At 40.3% G+C, this 23940-nt stretch overlaps 1 protein-coding gene across 5 annotated transcripts in view; it reads right to left on the bottom strand.

Annotated features, from left to right (window-relative positions):
* plekhg5b (pleckstrin homology domain containing, family G (with RhoGef domain) member 5b) overlaps positions 1–23940 on the bottom strand; it is a 96686-nt gene that overhangs the window by 23888 nt on the left and 48858 nt on the right. For 4 of the 5 annotated variants that reach the window (XM_042491260.2, XM_042491259.2, XM_042491262.2 and 1 more), the window contains 6 exons: positions 11168–11309; positions 10270–10369; positions 9995–10055; positions 9471–9562; positions 9245–9381; positions 5980–6146 (listed from right to left, as the gene is read on the bottom strand). In XM_042491260.2, the coding sequence (XP_042347194.2) occupies positions 5980–6146; positions 9245–9381; positions 9471–9562; positions 9995–10055; positions 10270–10369; positions 11168–11309 (699 nt within the window). Of the gene's footprint in view, positions 1–5979; positions 6147–9244; positions 9382–9470; positions 9563–9994; positions 10056–10269; positions 10370–11167; positions 11310–13141; positions 13524–23940 lie in introns of those variants that run through there. The other variant, XM_088081806.1, reaches the window with a different exon arrangement.

A 23940-nucleotide genomic window follows, 5' to 3' on the forward strand; every position in this document is an offset into this window, starting at 1 on the left:
TCCAGGGTGCCATGGCAACTGATGGTCAACTCGTGTGTTATATAAAAGCTGCCAGAGAGCGAGGATCAATGTACTGTACGTGCTTAGGGAAAGTCACGAGGTCGCAGACAGGTGAGTTATCTTTATGAAGGCTATAAAACTTAAAGTTTCAGTTCTCAATAAAAGGAAAGAGACGCCTGAACCGTGTGAGTTTCCAAAAGCTGCTGATACTGTAACAGCACTGCAGATGTTTCATATTCCCCTGAGTATAAACTTTTATTTTTGCCCCAAACTGACGTCATATTTCTCTGCATATCGACCGAAAACATCCTGAGCTGAGACCCCGAGGAGGAATGACTTAGACATACAGCACATAACAGGTTAAATGAGTCACAGCTTCTGCAGTATATTCAAGAGGGGGATCCCAAATTTCCTATTTTAGTTTTAGTTTACTTTATTTGGTCAAAAGATGGATGTTTTTGAGATTTTGGGTTTGTTTTTTTTTTCATAACATGTAACATAGAGAAAAGAAAATGCCATAAATATGCATGCATATTATATAACATAATTTTAGAATACTTGCATCACAAAAAATTATTGTGATCAACTGGGGGTGCTTCATGGTGATATCTATTCATTAAAAATTTCTTATAGTTTGTAAAAAAAAAATAAATCAAATTTAAAAAAAAAAAATAAACAAGAAATTTAAAATAAAAATCTTTGAAGTTCATATTTTCTCCGCCTCAGAAGCAGTTATGTACACCAAACTTTCCAGTGTTATTCCAGGTTTTTTATTACAGACTTGTTTGTTAAAAAATGGTGAGAATTAATGTGTTTATGGCTGCTGACAGGATTTTCTGATAAAAAGAAATGTCTGTAATTAGTGCAAATTAGTGCATATTTAATTAGACAATACATCAATTTCATATTTAAAGATACAACTTAAAAAAATGTAAAAATAATTTTCTTACTATAAGCAATCAACTGGGGTCGTTTTTGGTGGTATCAGTTAAAAATGAGTTTAAATATTGGTTAAATTTTACCCTATTTGCTATGCGGTGTCTCCCTTTAATGTAAAATACAGCATGTTGAAATTTTCTTTGATGCTATAAATGTGTTTTTCTGGTCGCACACTGAGCCGTGCAGGTTAAAAGTTGAACTTGTTTCAGATCAGTTGATACACCGCTGATATTACAAGGGGCAGCGGTGCTTTGTGGGAACTATCAGCGAGGTTGGAATGCACCTTCGACCAATCAGAGAGCTTGGCCGAGGCTCCCCGTCGTAAAATAATCACTCGGGATCATCAAAGCTCTCTGCAGCCTATCACAATGCTGCCAGAGCCTATAAAATGTAACATGCACGCAATAATAAACATGAAATACCTCCATTTAAACAAAAGAGGAACTCTGCACAGAGAAGGACAGAGCTTGGCTGTATTTCCTCTGACGCCTGGCACAAGCCGCTGCCGTGCCAGGCCGTGAATCCGGTCACTAGGCAAATATCTAAACTTCTCTGAGCGAAGTCCTCGATTCCATAAAAAGCAGGCATGCATACGTTTTAATGGCGAGTGCCGAAGCTGCTGCCATAGAAACTGAGAGACAGCACTGAGTGCCCGCATGTCCAAGTGGAGCTTTTGTCCTCCAAATAGCTTTCATAAAATATGGGCTGGCACCCAACACGGATCACAGGCTTTCTGCTGTTGAGTCTGTTAAAGACAAAAGTATCCAACAAGACTTGAGGGAGCTTTGCTTCTGTGGCAGGAGACTCTTATTTGGGTCCAAGACTGCAATAATTTATGAGTTGTTCTCAAATACTTTCACAAAGAGAAGAAAAATGAGGGCCTAATACAACCCCGACTGCAAAAAAGATGTGTGTAACATGTAAATAAAATCAGAATGCAATGATTTGCAAATACTTTTCAACTGAATAAAGACCCCAAAAAGATATTAATCTTCAAACTGATAAACTTTTTTAAAAAATGTTTTTGTTGTAAATATACACTCATTCAGAGTCTGATGCCTGCAACATGTTCCCAAAACAGTTGGGAAAGGACCATGTTTACCACTGTGAGACATCACTTTAACTAAATTCAGTGCGCGTTTGGAAACTGAGGACAATAATTGATCAAGTTTTGGAAGTGAAATTTCTTTCTCAAGATTCATGAGTGTGCTCTTCCAAAATCTTCAAGATTTAAAGATAAGTTTCCTCATACAGGAAGCGTCTTTGAGGCTTCTCCAAGTACTAAATCATTTTCATTAAGCATGTCCTGTGTCTTACACTTCATTGCATATAATTTCCATATTTTGAAATCCTACAGTTTTTATCTGTGTAGATTTAACGAGCAAATACCACGGTCTGATCCAAATTTCATGTGAAAAGCTGCATTGAAAAAATGTGAAATGGGTTATAACTTTTTGAGTTGCTCAATGCCTTTTTCCCCATATTTTTGAAAGAAATAACGTCAGTGCGCCAAGGCTTCAAAGGGTTGAATATGAAAACAGTCTTCCACCATCCCCACACCCTGGAACTGTGTTAAATTGTCTCTATCGTATAAAAATATTCAGTCACACTCTGTACATCATTTTGCACAGTGAAGCTCAAACATCCACATGAAGTAACTATAAGCAAAGCGTATTTTTGAGAGGAGGCCTTTAAAAAATGATCAATTGCAAATCCATGTTCTGTCAAGTAATTAATGAATCAGCTGATAGCTTTAGCCCTACATAACTGTCCTTTATAACGTCATACAGCTAAACTGCAGAGTGCTGCAGTACAGACAGCACCAGCAGTCAGGAGCTCTGTGGATTTTGTCAGATATCCAACAAACAGCAGCTTTCATCAGAAGCAGCACATCACTGCCCCCCTGAGGACCGCGCTCATCACTGACATCACTTTCTCCACATAAAACTGACAAGTCGTTACCTGCAGCGTGGATACACTCACATTCTTTGTCAAAACTAATCGCGGAGGAATTACACTCTCTGTAGTTTGATGACCAAACAAAACAAGATGCAACAATTCAACAGGAGGTCAGATTCTGCGTGACTAAAACTCTGCTTTCCTCAGCAACTCCAGTTTGTGTTTGTGTCTCCACGAGATGACTAACCGCTGACTTCCCGCCACAGATGGCAGTAAAACGCTTCGACCGAGCCTCTACCTGTTCCCCCGCCCAAAGCAACAATGACATCAAGACCACAGTCTGTTTACAGTGCGCAAACACACACACACACACATGCAATCAACCTAACCCAGAAGTGGGTCAAAACTTGCCTTCAGGGCGTAAAAATGAGTTGTTTCAAGCACTAAAGCAGAGCGAACACCGAAAATGAGAATCCACAGTTAGAGGTCCACAGCAATGACAACACTGCAGCACAGTTACTGCAGTTTATCACAAGGAGATTAATACTAATGCCTTAAGTTAAGAGGTTCGTTCTGTCTAGAAGTAGGCCAAACCACAGAATTTGGTTTCAATCCAACAATAAATAAAACTAGAGTCAGGATCTACGATATCATTACAGATCCAAAATTATGTCATGATTTCTGAGGAAAATCTATTTTTAACAGGCCACTTCTAAATATATTTGAATTACCGGCAAATTATTTCACAAACATAATGCATTTCTTTTTACCTAATCACCTGCATGTTAGGGGTGGGACTGTTTGTTATTATCGAATGCTACCAATACGAAATCTTATTTTGGAGGTTCTGCATACGGCATTGAGGACATTCATATAACGGCAGGAAATTATTTGCTATAGATATAATGGAGTAACGGCGTCCTGAGCAGAGAATGAAGTCACACTTCCTCTGTGTGTGTAGACGGTCCAGCCGTGTGTGCATGTTATGGTACGTGTCCACAATATCCGTCATTTCCAGGCTTCCTATTTATTGTCTCTGCAGGCAGCTGTGCAACGCATTCTAGTAGTGATTATGTGTGTATCCCACTGCTGGGTTTCCCAAACATTTATTTATTTGTGGTGGGCCACCATGATCAAAATAACTACAAACAGATTTTCTATTTTTGGAGCTGGACCGTTAATTGGGAGCACGTATGCTTTTTGGTTATACGCTGCACCTCGGAGCACAGGGCATACCGTTGTCACAGATGGAGCAGCAGAGCGTCAGCTGCTGTAAAAAGTGGAACTCAGCCCTTCATTCTGCTGGGTCAAATGTTTACTTAATAGTGCTTAATAGCTTTTGACAATAAAAATATTTAGATATTGATATCTGTATTGATATCTGTGATTCTGGACATATTAGTTTGTTATCAGATTAAAACTATATTTTTCAGTATCACGCTGTAATTAGTGTTTAAACACAAGAAAGTTTTAGATGGTAAATAACAAAAACTGAATGCAAATACTGAAATAATGAGTCAAATGAAACTGGCCCAGGATCCAACATGTGATAGATCCAAATTTTTTGCATTGATTTTTTTGATAATCGTATCTGTAGCCAAAAACGTGTCCTCCCAAAGTGTAAATGTACTAACTCATGCTGCTAACAGAGGGCTCATGAATGACATCATTAACATGATTCAAGTTTGAGCAACTGTTTAACATCTGGTAATAACACACGCCGGTGACAATACAACTGTTCAAGTAAATATTATTGTGCCGAACACAAATCATTGCTCCCACTGGGAGCGGATGTTGCTAAGCAACCACTGTATTCGGCTCCTCTTCAGTGACAGTACCGTCATGCAGAGGAAGCAATTTCAATTGTTGATCTATAATACTGTTTATAAAATATTCAACTGTTGAACTGTGTCGCTGTTGTAGAGCAAGCCAAGCTGGTGAGTTTGTACTCCTGCACTGCTTTATGAAGAACTCTCCTGACATCTCAGGTAATTAATCAGTTAAAGCCTATTCACACAGGACTAGTATTACGTGGGGCTCTTCACTAATTTGTAATAATTGCAGAAGACGTCTGTGATTTTAATATTAATAATAATAGTATTAGCCCCTCCCTTTTCAATTAATTGCAAGAAATTATTATTATTATTATTATTTTCAAGTAATTTTCTTGTAACTTTTTACTAATTTCTTGCTTTATTTTGGGGCTATTTCTTGCTAAGTTGCTTGTCTCCCTTGAAAAAAATCAAGCTCAGTTAAGGAAGGTTTAAGAACTTAATTAAAAAAAAAAAATACTAAAACAATTGGGGTGGTCAATCTGCTATCATTATCACAGAAAACTGAATACGGGCTTACGGGCTACAAGAACCAAAAGCTTGCCACGCACTGCAGCAGGGCTGAGAGACAGCAGTCAGTTTGTCACACTGGACTCTGGCAGCTTGTTAAAATAATTGTTAGTTGCAGCTGTATGGAGAGGACAAAAAATGGCCAATTATTGCTAAAATTAATCCAAACTGGCCTGCCAAAACGCAGCTTCATCATGTTTAAGAGCGACATTTCTGGGGCCATGTCACAGAGCCGTTATGTGCCACAGCATGAACCCGATGACTGTCTGCTCTGCATTTGGCAGCTCAGTGGATCAGGCCTCTGTCAGCCCCTCGGCGTCTCTCATCAGTAACAAAACAGCCACTTCCTGGAGCTGCAGGAAGTGCTGAAGTGGCACAGACTGTTCCTGAGTGAACTTGTAGTCAGATGAGACTCGAGTGTTCACTTGGCATACACAAACGTGTGCACACAAACACACACAGCTGGCCGTAGACTCAAACGGAAATCCAAAAATACATTCCCAGGGTTCTGCTGGGCAGATAAAGGTAACGCAATATGATGAGGTCATGATGGGATTACTATGAGATACTAAACTGGCCTGAGGCATCATGGGACCAGAGGAAGAGGAGGTGAAGTTATGGAAAAAAAAGTCAAGGGTGTGGCAAAACGGTACGAGTCACAGGGTGTGTCTGTGTTTGTGTGTGGTTTAACGCGGGGGTAGTCATTTTGTTTGATGTGTCTGAGAGACAGTTATTAGCTGCGGCGTCACATGAAACATAAACATGACACCACAATCCTGTTCGGCCACATGCAACTCACCAGCAGATCCACGCTTTCTTTGCGTCCCAGAGATCCATGCTCCATCCTCTCGCTGCCCGGGGTGAGGATGTAGGGGCTCTGGACTCCGGCGGGCTTCATGTTGGGCAGACTGAGCGACCGCAAGTCCTTCACACCCTGCTCCACCTTCAGCTCATCACCCAGCCGAGCTACAGGAAAAAAGCATTTTTAATCATTTTTAAAATAATTAAGCAGTTTGAGAAAGAAAATCCCATAAAGCTGAAAACTTGCACAGCCCTCAGATCATTATTTATTAATAACCTGCATGATTGACCGCAATGGTCAAAATATTCAGGAAATATTCGCCACTTTCTTTTTTATCCAATTGAAACCTGGAGCGACGTCACTTTCTTTGTGCTGCTTGATTATTTTAACCTCTGAATCTTGAGTAAATTAATGCAATTTCTTTCAAAAACATGCTAAAAAGGCAATGAAGAACTTGGTAAGAAATGTTCCACAAATTGCAAGAAATTAGTAGATTAACAAAATTATTACAGTTAACCATAGACTGTATAAGCACCAGGCTAACTAATATGGCCACCTCTGCCTACCGATGGGTAACGTCAATCCAGAGCGAAATATTCAGCTGCTTAATGCTCCGATGTGTTTGACAGTTAGTTGCTTACTTTGTATGATGTTTACTGCTGGCCACGTAGTTTATAGTCATTTTTTTTTCCAGAAACAACACTCAACAATGAATTGTGAGAGTGAACCATGAAGTTGCAGGCTAAAAAACAGAGCTAAAACTACGATGAACGGCTTTATGCAGCTGAGGGAAACTGCAGAGTCAGGTGACAACTCTGTGGCTTCATCACCTGTCACATACAAGTCGTCATGTGATCCATCGTTAATATAAAAATACTGATTAATGCCACCTTAATATTTGTTCAAGCTCTGTGAAAAAAGATTGAATGTGTTCATATAAACAAAATGGAACGGAGCTATTTCGATTCTCAGTCGTCTTCATGAAAACTACTTCACCCTCCAAACACGTGACTAAACAGCTGTGGATTGTTTGCCCTCGATCTCTGTGGTTCAGACTGCACGTAACTCCAGACTGGATGTTTGGAGGGTGAGCATTTCAAAAGAATAGCCATTAGTCATGGCATAGGATCTGTTTTATGGAAGGCTTAAATGAGCCTTTGATATGGAAACTGAGGCAAGTGTAACGGCAGCCATCGCTGAGAAGGAAACTCATTCCCAGTTTCCACTGGGGACGGGAAGCTGGCAGAGTCATCACGCTGCTGCGGCATTATTATTAAGATTCATGGGAATATTAATGATTCCTCTGGAAAAAAGAGATTGAGCTGAGCAGTGACTATTTCTTACTTTTTATTTTTGATCACTTATTTACAGTCAACTCCTTTATTCTCCCGGTCAGAAACACGTGAGAGGAAACCGGCCTCCAGCTCACATGCTCAGTCATTGTTTTAAGGCGAACGGATAAGAATGACGTCCAAAATACACCCAAGTACACATCTGAAAGGCTGCCTACTTTCGATGAACAATGTGAATCAGCAACACGTGATATTGTTGCTTTTCTAATTTATTTTAAACGTTTGTGGTGTTATTTTTTGCCCGCAGTCCTTAGAAAACACAACAGCTGATTAATAATTGAGACCGAGTTAGAAAAAAGTGAAAAAACGCAGACACAGCCCGTCTTTTACCAGCAGTGTTGTTAGTCACTTTTGAAATAAACTGTTTGTGAAAGTGGGTAAATATTTACAGCACACAAAAACAAAAGGCACCAAAGACAAGTGGTTGTTTTTCTTCCCACTAATGGATTATTTCTATTTGAACTCTTAAGTAACAATGATGGATTCATGTCATAAAATGACAACAAAAAAAAGTTATATTAAGACCAGCAGTCGACCGATGTTTTTTTTCAGGGACGATATCGATTATTAGTAGTTAATGAGACAGATTTCCAATATTTTGAACAAATATGTATTTACAATAAAAATGAAAATCTTTGTCAATATTAAGTATTTGGAATAAAACAAACTCCAACACAAAACTTTGTTTAAATGCCTTTAGCAAATGTTTAATCAAAACAGCATAATGCGCAGCAAGTTTCTCTTTCTTTTTTTAGAAAGGCAACCGAAACTTAAGTAAAAAGAATAAAGAAAAATAACCCTCTGAGCTTTCACAAAGTAAAATTTCCTCCCATGCTGACACTTTCTTTGCACTTTATGATTAATTAATTTTATTGGCGATTATTAAAATAATATGCCTCTATAGATATTCAGCAAAATGCCAAATAACGGCCCCAGTAATCGGCCAGGTGAATATTTACTAACCTGCTGCAAACTAACCTCATTGGTGCAAAAGTTTGTGTTGCCACCGTTTCTAAAAAGAGTAACGATGCAAATGAGTCCAGTCGCAGTTCAGCTAAATAAGATCTGATGCAGCTGCTCTGACACGTGTTGCATTTAAAAAAGTGTTTGCTGGTGCTGCACCTGACATACTGGTTAAACAGAAGTAAGAATGTGAGAATATATTCTGCAAAGAAAAGGATATATACGAGGAATACTGAACGGCCTGATGTGACCGAAACAAAACATCAATGATTCAAAATTCAAAATCAACCTGGTGAGAATTTCTGTTCGAAGTTTTTCATTCCTCTGACTAAAATATTGTCGTAAACAGAAATAAAATCAAAAAATTCATATGCAACAGGCCTTCGTAAAAAGTGTTACTGGACGCTTCAAAGATCTCATATCGATTCTCTGCTCAGGACGCTATTACTCTACTATGTGTTTGCACGGCAGATGGTGGTTTGCTGCTACATTAATGCTCTGAATGTTGCACATTTGAGTCCAAACACAATACTTTCATCTGTGCAAAATTTCAGTGTAATCATTAAGTACATAACACTTATTTTTGATAATGAGGAAAACTAAGTTGGAACAAATTAGCAACTTAAAAACTTGTGCTGTGGATTACCAGTAAAAACTAAATTGGTCCATCAAGTTTTTCCACACTATTTAAAGGGAATTTTTAAGTGTTACATATTTAATTACCATAATTCTGAACACAGTTGATTCCTCATAAAATTACATTATTAACTATTTTTTTCACATTATTGTAAATGAATTTTAAAGTTTTAAGTAAATAAGGACAGACGCAATTTTACTGTTTAAACTTGAAAAAAGGTTCACAAATCCAATGACTCGGACAGAGGTTAGGGTATCATCACAAGGTGGGGCTGATCCTGTGCTAAAATTTGGGTCGGGTGTGTTTTTACCTTTGACTTTGAGGTAGTGTCCTCCAAAACGGTAGGCCTCGAAGTTGAGAGACAGCGGCGTGTTGGACTGATCCAGGAACAAGTCGACCCGGGACAGCTCGATGCCGTTCCTCTCAAACACTGGACCCAAAACCTCTCTGGTAGCACACAGAGAAAATAAAAAACAATCAGTTCATTATGTTTCATATCAAACTCTTATCACAAAAATCTATGTGGCCGCTTTTACCTCAAAGTTTTCTTTTTCATCGCAGGTACTATTTCTGTGTTTATGTCCACGTTGAGATCAAACTTCAGGCTGAAGCACTCTTTACTGGGGTCCTGCAGGGGGAACAGACACACTGTTAGTTTACTCAGGTGGGGCTGCAGCTCCGCTCAGGCTGTGTGTGAGCTCTCAGCAGATCCACAGGGGGGCTCCTTCTCACTGCACTGCCTGGCTCAGACACACAGCAGCCTGGGTGATACCATTATGTTATATCAGCGCTGCAGAGAACAATGGTGGCTGCTTTCATAATGCAAACCTCTCTGCATGTGTCGCGCAGCATTTATGAGAAATTGTGCTTCTACAAATAACTCTGAGTCACAAAACAAGTGACAAGTGCTGTTAACCCCCCCCCAAATCCTGTAAAGTCCTTCAGGCGGAGGAGCTGACTTTCCAGGAACAGAAATGAAACTGTGGTTTGACGGGGAGCGGGGGGGGGGGGGCTTTTTTATGTTGCACACTGCACACCATGTGTCTGCGTGTTTACTCACATCAGTGTGTCGTCTCCGCGTCTTCTTTTTCACCAGCTTCATCCCCCCTGTTTTACGCTCCCTGCAAAACAGTTACACGTACATGATTTTTATTCATATTCCTCAAAAGAAAAACATGTGAAAACGTGACCATATAGAGTTGGAAAGAAGTGTTGTAACTGTCCGCAGAAACACATTTCATGGCTGTAATTTATCCTCCAGTGAGAAAAGACAAGCGCTCCGCTGACAGGCAGGAAAACATGAACATTAGCGTGACATAACGGAGGGTTACCGACCCGCGGTCATTGCTCCCCTCATCCTCTTCCTCCAGGTCGGAGGGGGGGCTGGTGCGTGGGGGACAGGAGCGCGTGGACACGTTCCGAGCCAGGATGGAGGCTAAAGGTCAAGAAAACACAGCCGTCATTACTTCTGTTCGATCAGAACGACGGTAACCTTTAATATCAAGCTTTAAAGGGTCGGTTCACCTAAAATAAAAAAAAGCGGGGTTTCTCTCCTGACTGGTGGTTTTGAGCACGTAGAGAGTTTTGCTTTAATTTGTCAAGATTTTGACATTTAACTAAATGGAGAGGATTTTGTCTGTGGTGTTCACTCTACATCTTTTGTTTGTTTTTCAAAACTCAACATTATCATCCCTTTCCAGAATCGTTTATTTTAATCGTCGTTTATTTTCTCTCGCTCTCTTATCGTGATCGTTCTCTCTGTTGTCCATCCAGTTTTTTTGGAGCCTATCCCAGCTGTCATTGGGTAAGAGGCGGGGTACACCCTGCAGAGGTGTTGTTTTAATTGCTTTTAATCGGTTAGATTACTTTATTTTTATTTTTTTGTTACTGTTCTTGCTTTGCATTTTTACTTGTGTGATGCATTTTTCTCGACCTCATTGTAAATAAGAGCTTGCTCTTAATGACCCATTGAGACTGAATGAATACTGAATAATTTGGATGAACCGACCCTTTCACAGCAGTAAAAATGAGGCTTGAACTATTCTTGTAGATTTTCAGTTATGCACGGAATAACTACACAAATCATAAAACTCAGAATTCAACATATGGCAAAGTAAAACACTGATTTACAGTTTTTGCCTTTTTAGACGCCAATAAAAGCTCAGTGTCTTTGATATTTACAGTGAAAACCTGTGATGAGGTAATAGGTATGACATCACTGTGGGGGGGGTACCTTGAGGTTGTAAGTCAAATCGGGGGTGCCGGTCAAAGTGCATGTTGTCTGTGTTCTCTGAATGGCTGCGTGAGTCACATGACTCACACAGGTGAAGGGGGCTTTTGTTATTCAGGTCTTGGCAGTCTGGGTGGTGGCAAACCTGAAAGCAGACAGAGGGGACAGGAGGACAAGTTAGATGGCAACACTGCCAAGTGCTCAGGGTCCCTGCGTTAAAATACAAAAACATTTTAATAGTCTGGATCGAAGTGAAAGGGTAAAACAGTCACACACATTTGGAGTAAACAGCGCCCTGCCTCACTATTGTTTCTGCCACCATTAACTGACCGCAGAGCCGCCACGGGCATTCCTGAGGTCTGCTGACTCCCACCTTCCCACCATCTGTCCCCCTCTGTGGGACGGCAACTAATTGACTTAAAGTTAGTTTTTCACCTTGTGTGCAGCTGATCTGGGACCAGCTTAGCCCTTACATAACCTAAAAATGTTTCCCTAGAGGTGAAACAATGAAACTGACCACAGATCAGTCAGACTTCCAGACCGCAGAGCTCCGAAAGCTTCGAGCCGAGGCGACGGGCAGCAGAAGGCTGCAGGATTAAGGATCTCTGTCTCGACCCAGACAGACCCGACAACCCCCTCTGCTGCCGCCCTTCCCCTCTGCTACATCTCCTCACTCCACCCTGTGTCCCCCTTCGCCATCGCCAACACCCGGCTCAGGAAGCGAGGATGTATGGGGAGATACAATGGAGGTCCGGCTAATGTACTTCCTGTCATTGTTTCCATGTACTCGGGAGGAGCAGTGTGTCTGTGCATGGGTGTGTAAATGTGTGCACTGCAGCAGTTTGAGTGCGAGCTGGGGAGTAGATATGGATGAGATAGACGTCATCCCTTGATAAGACTCTGTTACAGGCCTGCCTGAGGTAACTTTACTGCTGTGGCATTTGTATGCACAGCCATACGCTTTAACGAAACAAAAAAGAGCATCAGGTTCATACACATTTTTACCGAAAAATCTCCATGACTTTCCATGACTTTTCAGTGACTGTGAGGCAAATTTTTAAGACTACACATTCTCTGAAATGACTAATAATAATGAATAATTAAATATAACTTTAGGGACTGTTTGATATTTATGAGGGGGCAGGGGGTGGTGCAAAAAGGGGGAGGCATGCAAATATTTTTTTTGGCTTCAGGGGAGGAGCATACAACTTTAAATAGCTGTATTTTCTTTTTATTTCACTGCCGATTTTTAAAGAAAATATGTCCTTCAGGAAGGCCAAAATTTTGCATGACAGCTAATGCATTCAGCTGATAGTTAGGGGAGGGGCTCAAAGGCCATAATTTTGGCCTTTTTTTTCTTTAAATTTATTGGGCAATTTTTGAAGAAAACATTGCCTTCCATGTGATGTCTTCAAGGACTGTCAGCAGTTTGAAAATCCACGCTAATTTCTGTTCTTGCAGTTTCGGGATAGAATAAATTATTTAATTTTGGCAGTTTTTATTTTGGTAAGCATGTAAGTTTGAAAGGCATGTTGTCTTTCAAAATTTAGGAGAAGAAAATCACCAAAAAAAAAAAAAAATCGAGGACAAAAAAAAAAAGCCAAAAAAAGCCAATTAAAAAAAAAACATTTGAGGGAAAAAAATTATTGAAAGAAAATTTTAAAGAAAAAGAAATGACCAAATATTCTGAAAGAAATAACAAAAGTCACCAAAAATGACTCCATTAATGACAACCAAAAGCTATAAAAACAGAAATTCTCCTTGGATTTTCAAATTTCGGATGGTCTATGAACACATTGTGTGTTATTTAAAAGGTTTGTGAAACAAAAGTCCATGACTTGTTCAAAACTTCAGGGCATATTTAGTTTTCCAAAACTTTTCCAGGTTTTTCAGACCGCACGAAAACTGGAAAGTGCAAACAAGTAATTCATATATCAATACAAATGACTCTCTCTGTCCTCACTCCTGGTACTCTACCGTCATATTCTGCAGCCCGGAGCAGGAGTCTCCCCCACTCCCACAATCCAGCTCCATATCCATGCCAGCAGGCACCCAGGACTCCAAAAAAAACATCCAACTCGCCACCTCGCTGCCCTGCTAATTCACTCTGCAGCGTGCCCCAGTCGAGCCACACTGACGAGCTGCCCCATTAATCCACTCTTCTCAATGTCTAGCCAGGTATAATCGCAGATTTTAAGGAGCAGGTCGCAGGGGCCGAAGGAGGACAGAAGGAGCGAGGGATAAGGGTATGGGAGGGTGAGGAGTCCCAGTAAAGATATTAACCAAAGGCAGGAAGAAGGAAAAAAAAGGTCCATCCAGAAGCTGTTCAGAAGTACAAAGCCCCCCTAATCTTGCAGCCTAATTGGTGCCTGCGCTCTGTCAAAGCCATCTGACGGTCCTGCAGAGATTACACAGCCTCGCAATGAGCTCCGCCAGCCAGTCTTCTCCTCTTTTTCCCCTCTCCCTTTCTTCTCTGTCCTCTGCCACCACCAGCGCCGACTCCTCCCTTCCTCTCACGCACCCAGGGTCACTATACCCAGACAGAGCCCCCGACTACAGAGAGGTTTTAAATAGAAAGAGTGAGTGACAGGAGTCAGCGAGGCTGGCAGGATGGCCTCGCTCACTGTGCAGTGAACATGACATGCTCTCCTCCAGTAATAACAACTGCACTTTATTACAACTTGGGTGTTAACTTTCATAGTTTTAGCTCATTTCTATCAGTTATGATAATGTTGTTCTTCCTAAAGTAATTCCTAAGAACTGGAAATATGGTGACATCGCTACAACAAAGTGCAGCATGGCATGAAATCAAGTAACTGATAACGGCCAAATCTATAAAGCCAAGATCCGAGTTATTTATATACATTAAAAAAAAAACATGCGGCTCTTTGGACTACGCTTAAGCACAGCGATACACATAATAAATACGCTGATGTCGATCAGGTGTGATATTTGCCATGTTCACCATCTTTGATTAGTGCGCTAGAACGCTAACATCGCCTATTATCACAAACCATAAAGCAAAGCTGAGGCTGAAAGGAATACATAACAACATCACAAAACACCTCTATCCATACTAACAAAAAAGTCAAATACCGCCACACATACACTCTCACTCTGTGAGGAACACTGCTAACGAGAACGCACGTCAGACGACCATTAAAGTACACTGGGCATGAGCATGCTGCTGTAAACAGGAAGCTGATTGCCTAGTCAGCTGTTGTTTGCTTAGTTACAGAAATACTATGGAGACATAAAAAAACTAAATCCAGAGATCTCATTCCTTGGACTGACAACGAGGTGAAAAGGTTACTGAAAGTTAAGCATGAGTGTAAGGCGGTCAAGGCAACGGAGAACAGATTTGGAGACGTTGCAAAGCAAATTTGGCGACACATCAGAGGAGGACCTGTCGCTGGAAGACGCAATGGCAAATGGAGAGTATTGTTACCCACACAAAAACAAGGTATTTAAGTTAAGCCTAGCTACAGAGTTCGACAGGCTGTGACTGATGAGACTAAACTGGGTGGCGAATGTTGGTGTCCTTGTTATTGTTTCGAAAAGTGTTTCACACATCCAGACTAAAATGCAACGCTTACGTTTTCTAACTGAAATGAGGTCAACACAGCAGCATTTTCAAAGGTCTCTGTTTTAGGGTTCCTAAACGGCACAGTAGTGTGAATGTTAGGCGCAATGGTTTTGTGTTTTAAAAAAAAATATGTTGTATATTGAACAAATTAAAATTCGGACCTGATAATGGCACTAAAGAAAGTCAGGGCATCACCAAAGTCAGATTGATTTATCATCTAGAAGCAATGAACATCTGTATGATAACGTCAAGGCAATCCATCAGATAGTTGTTGCAATACTTCAGTGAGGAACAAGTTGTGTTTTACTGTCTTTAACAACATGAGGTCCTGTTCAGTCTTGTGCTTCCTGCGTAGTCACTACAGCAAAGGAGGTTAATGAGAGCAGTGTGAAAATAAAGGTCATTTCTCAATCGCTGCTGATGACGTACAACAACTTACAGGTACAGAGGAGGGAAGAGTCTCACCCCTGACTGACTCACCGACCTCAACTTACTGCTCCACGACCACGCTGCAACACAGGACAGCTTCACGGCAGAAGCAAACAAGTCACAGAAATCTGTTACAACATCACCCTCTGAGGTCCACGTCAACGCATGCGCGCACATTTTCGTGTAGCAGAGTCAAATGTCCCATCGCACCAAGGTGGTATGTTCTCCACGAGGTGTGGAGACAGACGGCCGGGCCGGAGAAATACGAGCAAATCAGATGCCATATTTAGACAATAGCTCCAGATAGGTAGGCCTTCCTCGCTATCAAGTCGGGGCGTTCACATTCCAGCTGGAAATATCTGACGCTTCAGCCAAGACAAACGAGTGCATCACAGGAGAAAAAGTTCAAACAGTCCTAGAAAAGCTTCTAATATTACATGCATGACAGATACCCGAAGAAAAACACCTCAAATAAGTGTTTTAGCTCGGGAAATGTGCAAAAAGGAGTTTTGCAATACTTAACATTCCTGTCAATGAGAGGGATGATTGATATTTGGGTACAAAGACAACCTGACTTTCATTATCCAGCCCACTGGCATGGCCGTCTGAGGCGTCAGCCCTGAATGCTTTATATAGAGCCCCATATCCAAAAAGAAGAAGCCTTAGGGACTGTTCTTCATTTATTACAGTAGAGGGGTGGCTTTGTTTTTTTTTTTTTCGCTTGAGTCTCCCAGAGTGACTCTGGGAAAATGCATATTGCATATAGTATTTTGTCCCCCAACATCAAGTGAAGGACTGTCGAAAATGTAAAAATCCACAATAATTTCTGCTTTAACAGTTTCTAGCTATAATAAATAGTGTAATTTAGCAGGCTATGTGATTTGGAAGGATTTTTTTTTTCGAAAAAAAAAGAAAAAAAAGGGGCCAAAAAATAAAAATAAATAAAATCAGCAAAAATTTTAAAGAGAAAAAAAATACCACAAACTATAAAAGAAAAAGAAAAAAATCAAAAAATCCCCAATTTAAATAAAAATCACCAAAACAATTCAAAGAATGCCCAAGATCTTTCTTTTTTCTTAAGAAAAAAAGTTTCAAAATAAAAAAGGAATCACTAACAATTTTTAAATTAGCCAAACTTAAAGAAAAAAAAAGCCACTTTTTAAAAATGCCTCCCAAACCCATTTTTTCTTTAAAAATTAGTTGTCCTTCCCCAGTGCTATAAGAATTATTTGACATGCCTCTCCTATTTTTGCACCACCTCCTCCCCCCTCAGAAATAACAAATGGTCCCTAATAATGATAAAAAGTCCTGAATCTAATCATTTGTCATTCCATCCATACTTTTACTTGACCTAAAGTACTCAGTTAGACTCCGCCACTTTCAGCATAAATACAAAGGCTGCTATTTTTCCAACTCTAGCCAATGCATTTTTAATGATAGCTGTTGCATCTCAGTAATAAGTACTAACAACTAATATTTTTAACATCCCAAATCAAAATCAAACAGCACCCTCCTACAGAAGTCCGGACTAAGCTCCGAATGTCCGAACGGCCTGAATCCAGCCTGTTTCTGGATCCCAACACAACAAAGTGTGAGTGACTGTAGGGGAATGTGACCACAGCTGACAGCAGGCCGTGCGAGTCTCGCACTGACCGTATGAATGCATGTGAGACAACATGTGTCATGTGAGTCGCGTGTGTCCTCCCTCCCTGCATGCCTGCTCTCAGATCTGCCTGGATTAGTGTGGAGGTTCGCAGGGGAGCATGTAGATGAAACACTGCACACAGAGCCCCCTCCCCAACAGCTGAGAACACACAGCGGCCCCACAGCGGCCCTTTGTCTTGGCTTAGCACATACAGCGCCACGTGGCACCTGCTTATGCACCCTTGTTTCCACACATCCTGCAAACACGCCAACACACACACACACACACACACTGATTGGCCCTACAAACGCAGGCATGCCCGCTGCGAGGGCTGTGTCATCCGTGAGCGGCATGCCAGTCGCTCAGCTGTAATAAAGCCGTTCTTCTTTGGAAGAAGATGACTGGAGTCCTCTGAGGTGAATCAGGATTATTACCTTAACACTTAATCCTTCCAAACACTGGCACGCAACAAATGAAGGCAACACATTTTAAAACACTTACTGACACCGACTGAAACACACAGCTGATGTTAAAGACATTAAACTGGGGGGACACTTAGAATACCTTCAGATTCAAAACGCCTCAAACATGATTTATAATTAAGGATGGAACTTGTGGGTTTCGAGCAACAGCCTGGCAGTTCAGTTTGGCTGCGACGTCCTCACCGCCGTCACGATTTTTAATGCCTTTAGATGGCTTGGCGCATCCTAACAAGCTGGAAAAATCTGCGGGTAATCAGTCTATGGAATTATATGACGCATTGAGGGAAAGGCCACAGATAAATCCAAACCCAGATTACAGATCTGACTCGATGTGATTCAGAGCTCATCCATCACAGAACAGAGAGACTCGGCTCAGTAATGATCTCTCCATCTCCATCAAACCTCCTGTCTGTCTCCAGCCTCCCCGCGCTTCCCGCTCCGACCAAACTCGGCCCTCCTCCGGAACAGCTTGTCCTGCCAGAGCACACCTAGCTGTTATGTAATAGCACGCATCGACGTGTGCACGTGTGAGGAGTATAACGGGGGTATTAGAGCCGCAGGCTACAGTTTCTCTCACAGCCAAGAGTCGTGGTGTGTCTGCAGAGAGATAACAGGCTTCCCTTGTTTGGCTGTGCAAAGCCTGATGGAGGGGAGCACTTTATCAAACCCGAATCTCTGATCAAATCTAATTGGCTTCAGGTTTAAGCATCTGTTACTGACTTAAGTTTAACATGACAAAAAAACTCAAATATTCAGTTTAGGTCTGTGTTGCTGTTTTTTGGCTGAGAATCCATTAACATGTTTTAGTGATTTTTAGTTAATGTTCTAAATTCAATTATCACATTTCAGTTACTGATCAAACAAATGTGTCATACTGGCTTTTTGTACGCTCTTCAATTATCTGCATGATGAGCGAACAGACAAGAAATCAGAAAATGTGTCAACAAGAGCGACGAGGCCTCTTAATGAGAAAAAAAAAGGCTGCTTTAGCGATGAATAAGTCAAATGAGCGTGACCTATTTCCTATAAAGACGAGGTTTCGTGAGCAGCAGATTGAGTAAGTTTGGTTGGGTGTGTTCAGCCTGTTAACTGCAGTTCTTATGCTATTTAAATATGTTTTCTTTTAAGTCTGGTGTTGGGGAGGCTAGTCTCTGTGTTATCTCATTTAGACCTATTGATATATTATTTTGAGGCAATTATTATTTGTATGATGTAGTTAAAGGAAGGCCAACCTCAGCCTCCTTTATATACTGATTTAATTTAACTTTAAGGCACTTACAGCCCACTGTCGGTTCTCCTGAGTATCGTTTTGCGCTGATATGTAAGCATACATAAGGTTTTAATTAACCCTTTATTTAAGACGGGAAGACCCTCATATTTAGTGATGCTGAGCATTTGCAAAGACATTAGAAACAATCAACACGCAAACAACGGGAACAGTGTCAGGCTCTGAAGCCAATTAACATTATCAAACATTATCCCAAAGACTTACATTGGGAAAGAGACATATGTAAATCAGCGGACACATTTTTTTGAGTGTCAAAATACCCGCACAATTATCTGTTTACTATCAGAAGTTGATCCATTTGGTCTGATGCAATTTGGAAAGTCTTGAGAGCTGCATGATTAAATTATTTTATCTCCATTCAAGTTTGTGGAGCACTAAATCATAACTTAGCTGCTCTGCTGTACTCGGCTGTTGCAAGTCACTTGTGCTTCTTCTGTAGGAGCCCCATAATGCGGAAGATCTGAGTATTTAAATGGCTTTTTTGGCTTCACGCTCAACTGAGCAACTTTCCTAGGAATAAAATGCTGTATCCAGCCTCGAATGCTGTATCCAGGTCTCTTTATACATCCATGGTAACGACCTCAAAACTGTCTGTTGGGGATTTTTTAACAGTGAAAGCTACAGCTTTTGGCATTGTGATTGTCTATTAAAAAAAAGAATCTTAACAAATCTGGGTATTTTAATTTTAGGGTATCGCTTCCAAACAGCTACTGGAAACCAACACTAAAGGTGGATAAATAAACGTCAACACCGGATACTGACAAGCCAACCAGATGTTAATAAATATAGGTGAGAATTAACAGGTAGTGCCGGCCAGCAGTGGAAACACGCTCCAGCTCCAGCTTTTAATAAAGCTTTTTATATGTTGACTATTGGTGTGTATGTGTGTATGTGTATGTTTATGTGTGTGTGTCACATTGTTAGTATGAGTGTGTGGAGGGGTGCGGCTGGGCTCAGGACATAGAGGTTAATGTACAACGTGTAAAATTTACTGCATCTAAAAGAAAAACATGCAAGAGTATAAAAAAACTCTTATCTGCTATTGACATATTGTGAAAACAGGAGTTCTCACACATGTATCGCTCTGTAACACACACAGACACACACACACACACACACAAACACACACACACACACACACACAAACACACACACACACACACACAGCTGTTTGTTAGAGCGGGTGCCCACGCCCACAGAGCAAACTCAACTCCCTGTCATTGTTCCAAGTGGCCATCATCAACGTCCACTCACACACACACACGCACACACTATAGAAAAATCAAAGCCAACCTGAATCAACACGAAACACAACAGTGTGATTAATGCGTCATATTGGGGAGAATGGAGGAAACTGTTTGGTTGAGTTGAGCTCAAACCGTTTTGTTTGGGCCAACCTTCTGTCGGACTCTGAAAGGTCTCATTGCGCTGCAGTCTTTGTTGAGACTGCGGGTGACATCCAGGTACGCTGTGTTTAATTACACGGGCCAACTTTAATGCTTACCATCACTCCACTCCCACAGAGAGGGCTGCTTTAAAGGTCCTGTCCTAACACGAAAGTCATCACCGATTTGGCAACTGGCGGAGATTCTCCTCAGCAGTAAGTCATGTTAGTATTAACTCCTCATCTGTCACGAGGAGCTTCAACTTGACTTTTTGCTGTTTTTTTTCTTTCAAAACCCCACCCTTGTTTGTTATTTCTCTCTTTTTTTACACTAAAAACCCCACCAAAAGAAAAACGCATCCCAATAAACACACCCATGCATGCAAACGATTGGTTTGCAGCAGGCGAGGCAGAGTCATGCACAGTCTTGTTCAAATAGTCAGACTGCAGTGAAGTCAGTCAAACATCCGGACAGACTTTGGTCAAACCAGCTCATGCACAGTCTACAACTAATCAAAGATAACCCCAAAGTCAGACACAAGTCCACATCATCAGTGGTTCATAGTCTACGACTGACGGAGAGACAACCACTGTCTCATGTTCACAGACACACACGCTAATGTGCTGACCTTTGACCTCTGCATACATCAATACTGTAGCAAACAGAGACCACACAAACACAGGTGGACCCAAAACAAATAAAACTAAATGTTTACCTGTGATTTTACTTTGTAAAAATAGATTAAAACTGAAATCCCAATGGACTGTTTAAAACTATCACAACATTTCAAACAGATCCCTCAATATCGAGAAAGTAATACTCATTTGAGGATGACTGCTGGGTGTTTCCAGAAAACATTACACGCAAGTTGTTTTAAGTAAACATTCATTAAAGGGCTGCAACTGACAATGTCGAAATACACGCTATTTATAGCAATTAGGGATGGGAATCACAAGAGATATATAACTGGTGCATTCTCTCCCTTTCCAAAGTAGTTAAATCTGTTTTATCTAAAGTAAAGTTTTAAAGATAAAATTTCTCATTTCAATAATTTTTATTGCACCAAAATGTATCTAGTGGACTGAAAAAGCGAATTATTTTATTTTTCTATCAGGCTTCTAAAGGTTTAATTTGTATTTGCAATATTAATAGTTAATGTTATTAAAAAATTGATACTTGGCATCCGTGTATCAATATAATATTTCCACACAAAATATCGGAATGCTATATTATGTTATTATTATACTGTATTAAATTATACTATATCACTTTGAAATTTTCAAGAAACATCCATTATGGGGTTGTAACTCATGTAAATTCAGTGTGGAATTGAAGATATTTTCCACAATTTAATCTATTTTTTAAAAAAACATCACTTCTGATGCAGGAAATTCCCGCACACATTTATGGGAATACAGGCAGCAAGCAACTTGATAAGAAATGCAAGAAATTATTAAAAGGTGACAAGAATATAAGTTTAAAATAAGCATTTAGAAGGAGTAAATTTAAAAAATAGGAAAAATGTCCCTAAAACTATATCAATATTTTTTAAAATATTTTAAATATATATATTTTTTTTTAAAAATTTACAAAAAACTGTACCATTTTAAATGTTTATTATTTTTATTTTTTTCAGCACTTTATGGAGGCATTTTCTTGGGTTTTTTTGTTTTTTTTTTAAAACTTTTTTGGGGTAGGGGGTGGCTTATTTTAAGTTAATTTGCTTGTAAGTTTTTACTAATTTCTTGTCTTCTTAAGTGCTCACTACCTTCTCCCCATGTTTCCCCAGGAATGCAAACAAATTTGCTTGGGCTTTAAAGGGTTAACTTCCTGAAATATTTCACTTTTCCAATATTTAGTTTTCCTCTGCATCTTCTCAACCGACCTATGAGATGCTGGTGTTAACTTTATCTCAAGCCAATCACCGTCCTGCATACATCTCTGCAGTCAAGACACTGATTAGTTACTAACTGCAAAGCACAATCCAATATCCTGCATTAAGCGTGATTGATGCTCCCAGAAAAAGTTTAAAGAGCTAAATGTCTGCAGAGCGAGCGTGCTTTTCATCAAGCTGAGCTGACAGAGACAGAGCCAGGTCAAACTCTGCTACATGTTACTTTTCCTGCTACCTTTTTTTGTTAAGAGCCAATTTTTATCGTCCTCTTGGGAGCTGAGCACACGACCCCATCGGGCCTCCCTATGTGAGCAGGAGAGGGCCAGCTTTCCTAAACACTACACAGAGTTGCCATTAGCTGTGGCCCAGTAGGTGGGACTGAAAACAGCGGCCAGTAAGGCTGCAGGAGATCAAAGGGGGAGCCTGGGCAGGCCTGGCCACGACGCTGATTTATTTTTCAATAAATAAGCGATGCATCTGTTGAGGAGTGGCACGGGAGAGAGCCGCCGCTCGCTTGCTTTCTTCTGCCGCCATCTGTCCTCTGGCCTGGCGAGGAGGTGGAGGAGGAGAGCCGGGGCCTGTTTTTTTTTTTTTTTACTGCCGCCGTTATGCAACAAGACTGCCTGCCTCACCGCACGCCTGTTCTCTATTAACCGGCTCTCCCTCATTCTGGTACCAAACAGCCCTGACGCCTTCACACACATATGGATTTACTCAAACAGAGGCACTTGTTGTGTTTCATCCTCCCTGGAGAGAGCAAAGAGAGCGTGTGTGTGTGTGTGTGTGTGTGTGTGTGTGTGTGTGTGTGTGTGTGTGTGTGTGTGTGTGTGTGTGTGTGTGTGTGTGTGTGTGTGTGAGAGGGCCAAACACATGTTAAGCATGTTCATCAAAAGGAGCCGCGCTGGTAAATTCTGGTGAGTATTGGTTCACTGACGGACATCAGATGTAGGCAGAGGAGGGAAGTTTAACAAGAGATGATGTCAGTCAAACTGCAAGTGAACATCAGACAGTGACAGCAGGTGGATATAATGATCCCCATCAGGAAAAATGTACATTCAAACACATGTATTTGAGACGTTAAAGGATCATTGCTGCTTCTTACAACTTAACTGCACAGTTCAGGGTTGCCCCTCTGCTTCAGATCGACCTGCTCGCAGAATCAGAGACCTCTTTTAAATCACATCTTGAAACTCATGTTTACAGACTGGCTTTTACGTGTTGTCGTCTATTTTTGATTTATCTTTTTTGTTTGTGTTTTAATTTGTATGTTTAATTCTATTATTAGCACTATTACTTACGTGTTTACTGATTCTATGCTTTGAATTGTATTTACTCTTATTAGTATGGATTGTTATTGTTATTTTTGTTTCATGATTGTTGCTTTTTTGTTTAATTCTTTAAATTTTGTCTGGCCTTAGTTTGGCATTATTGTTTGGCTGTCATGTCTTATGTGTAACCCTTGTTGCTTCCGCTTCTTGCCTTGTTTGTGCTTTATAGCACTTTATAAACTCTGTTTTTAAAGTGCCATATAAATAAAGTTGTTATTATGATGATGATGATGATGATGATGATGATGATGATGATGATTATTACTATTATGCATTTTAAAATATCATCTTGAAAAGAAAAAGTCACAAGTACAAAGAAATTTATCTAAAAAACAAAAAAGAAGCAAAAAACAGACAAAACAAACATAAAAAACCCAAATAATTAAAAGGACACTATTCCTTAAATATATGCACAGAGAAGATGTACTGATAGTAAATATAGGGGACATTTGGAGGTTTTATCATACGCGTATAAACTAACGAACGTTTCAGAAATTATCAGAGTTGGAGAAGAAAAACAAGAAGTTACAAAGCATCAACCCTCTTACCCCTGTACGTTTCTCCAGTTTATGTCATTTATATGAATATTTATATTTTCATAATAAAAATAAGAAACATTTCAAACACTTTGGTACTACGCTGCATGAACACTAAACACTTTCACAAAAGGTTATATGTCACAGTTATGAGGCTTTATGACTGAAAAGCAGCTGTTATTAAAAAAAATGATAAAAATAAA

The sequence above is a fragment of the Plectropomus leopardus genome, chromosome 9 (genome assembly GCF_026936395.1).
Source record: "Plectropomus leopardus strain MGB_pleo_1.0 chromosome 9, ASM2693639v1, whole genome shotgun sequence".
Lineage (NCBI taxonomy): Eukaryota > Metazoa > Chordata > Actinopteri > Perciformes > Serranidae > Plectropomus > Plectropomus leopardus.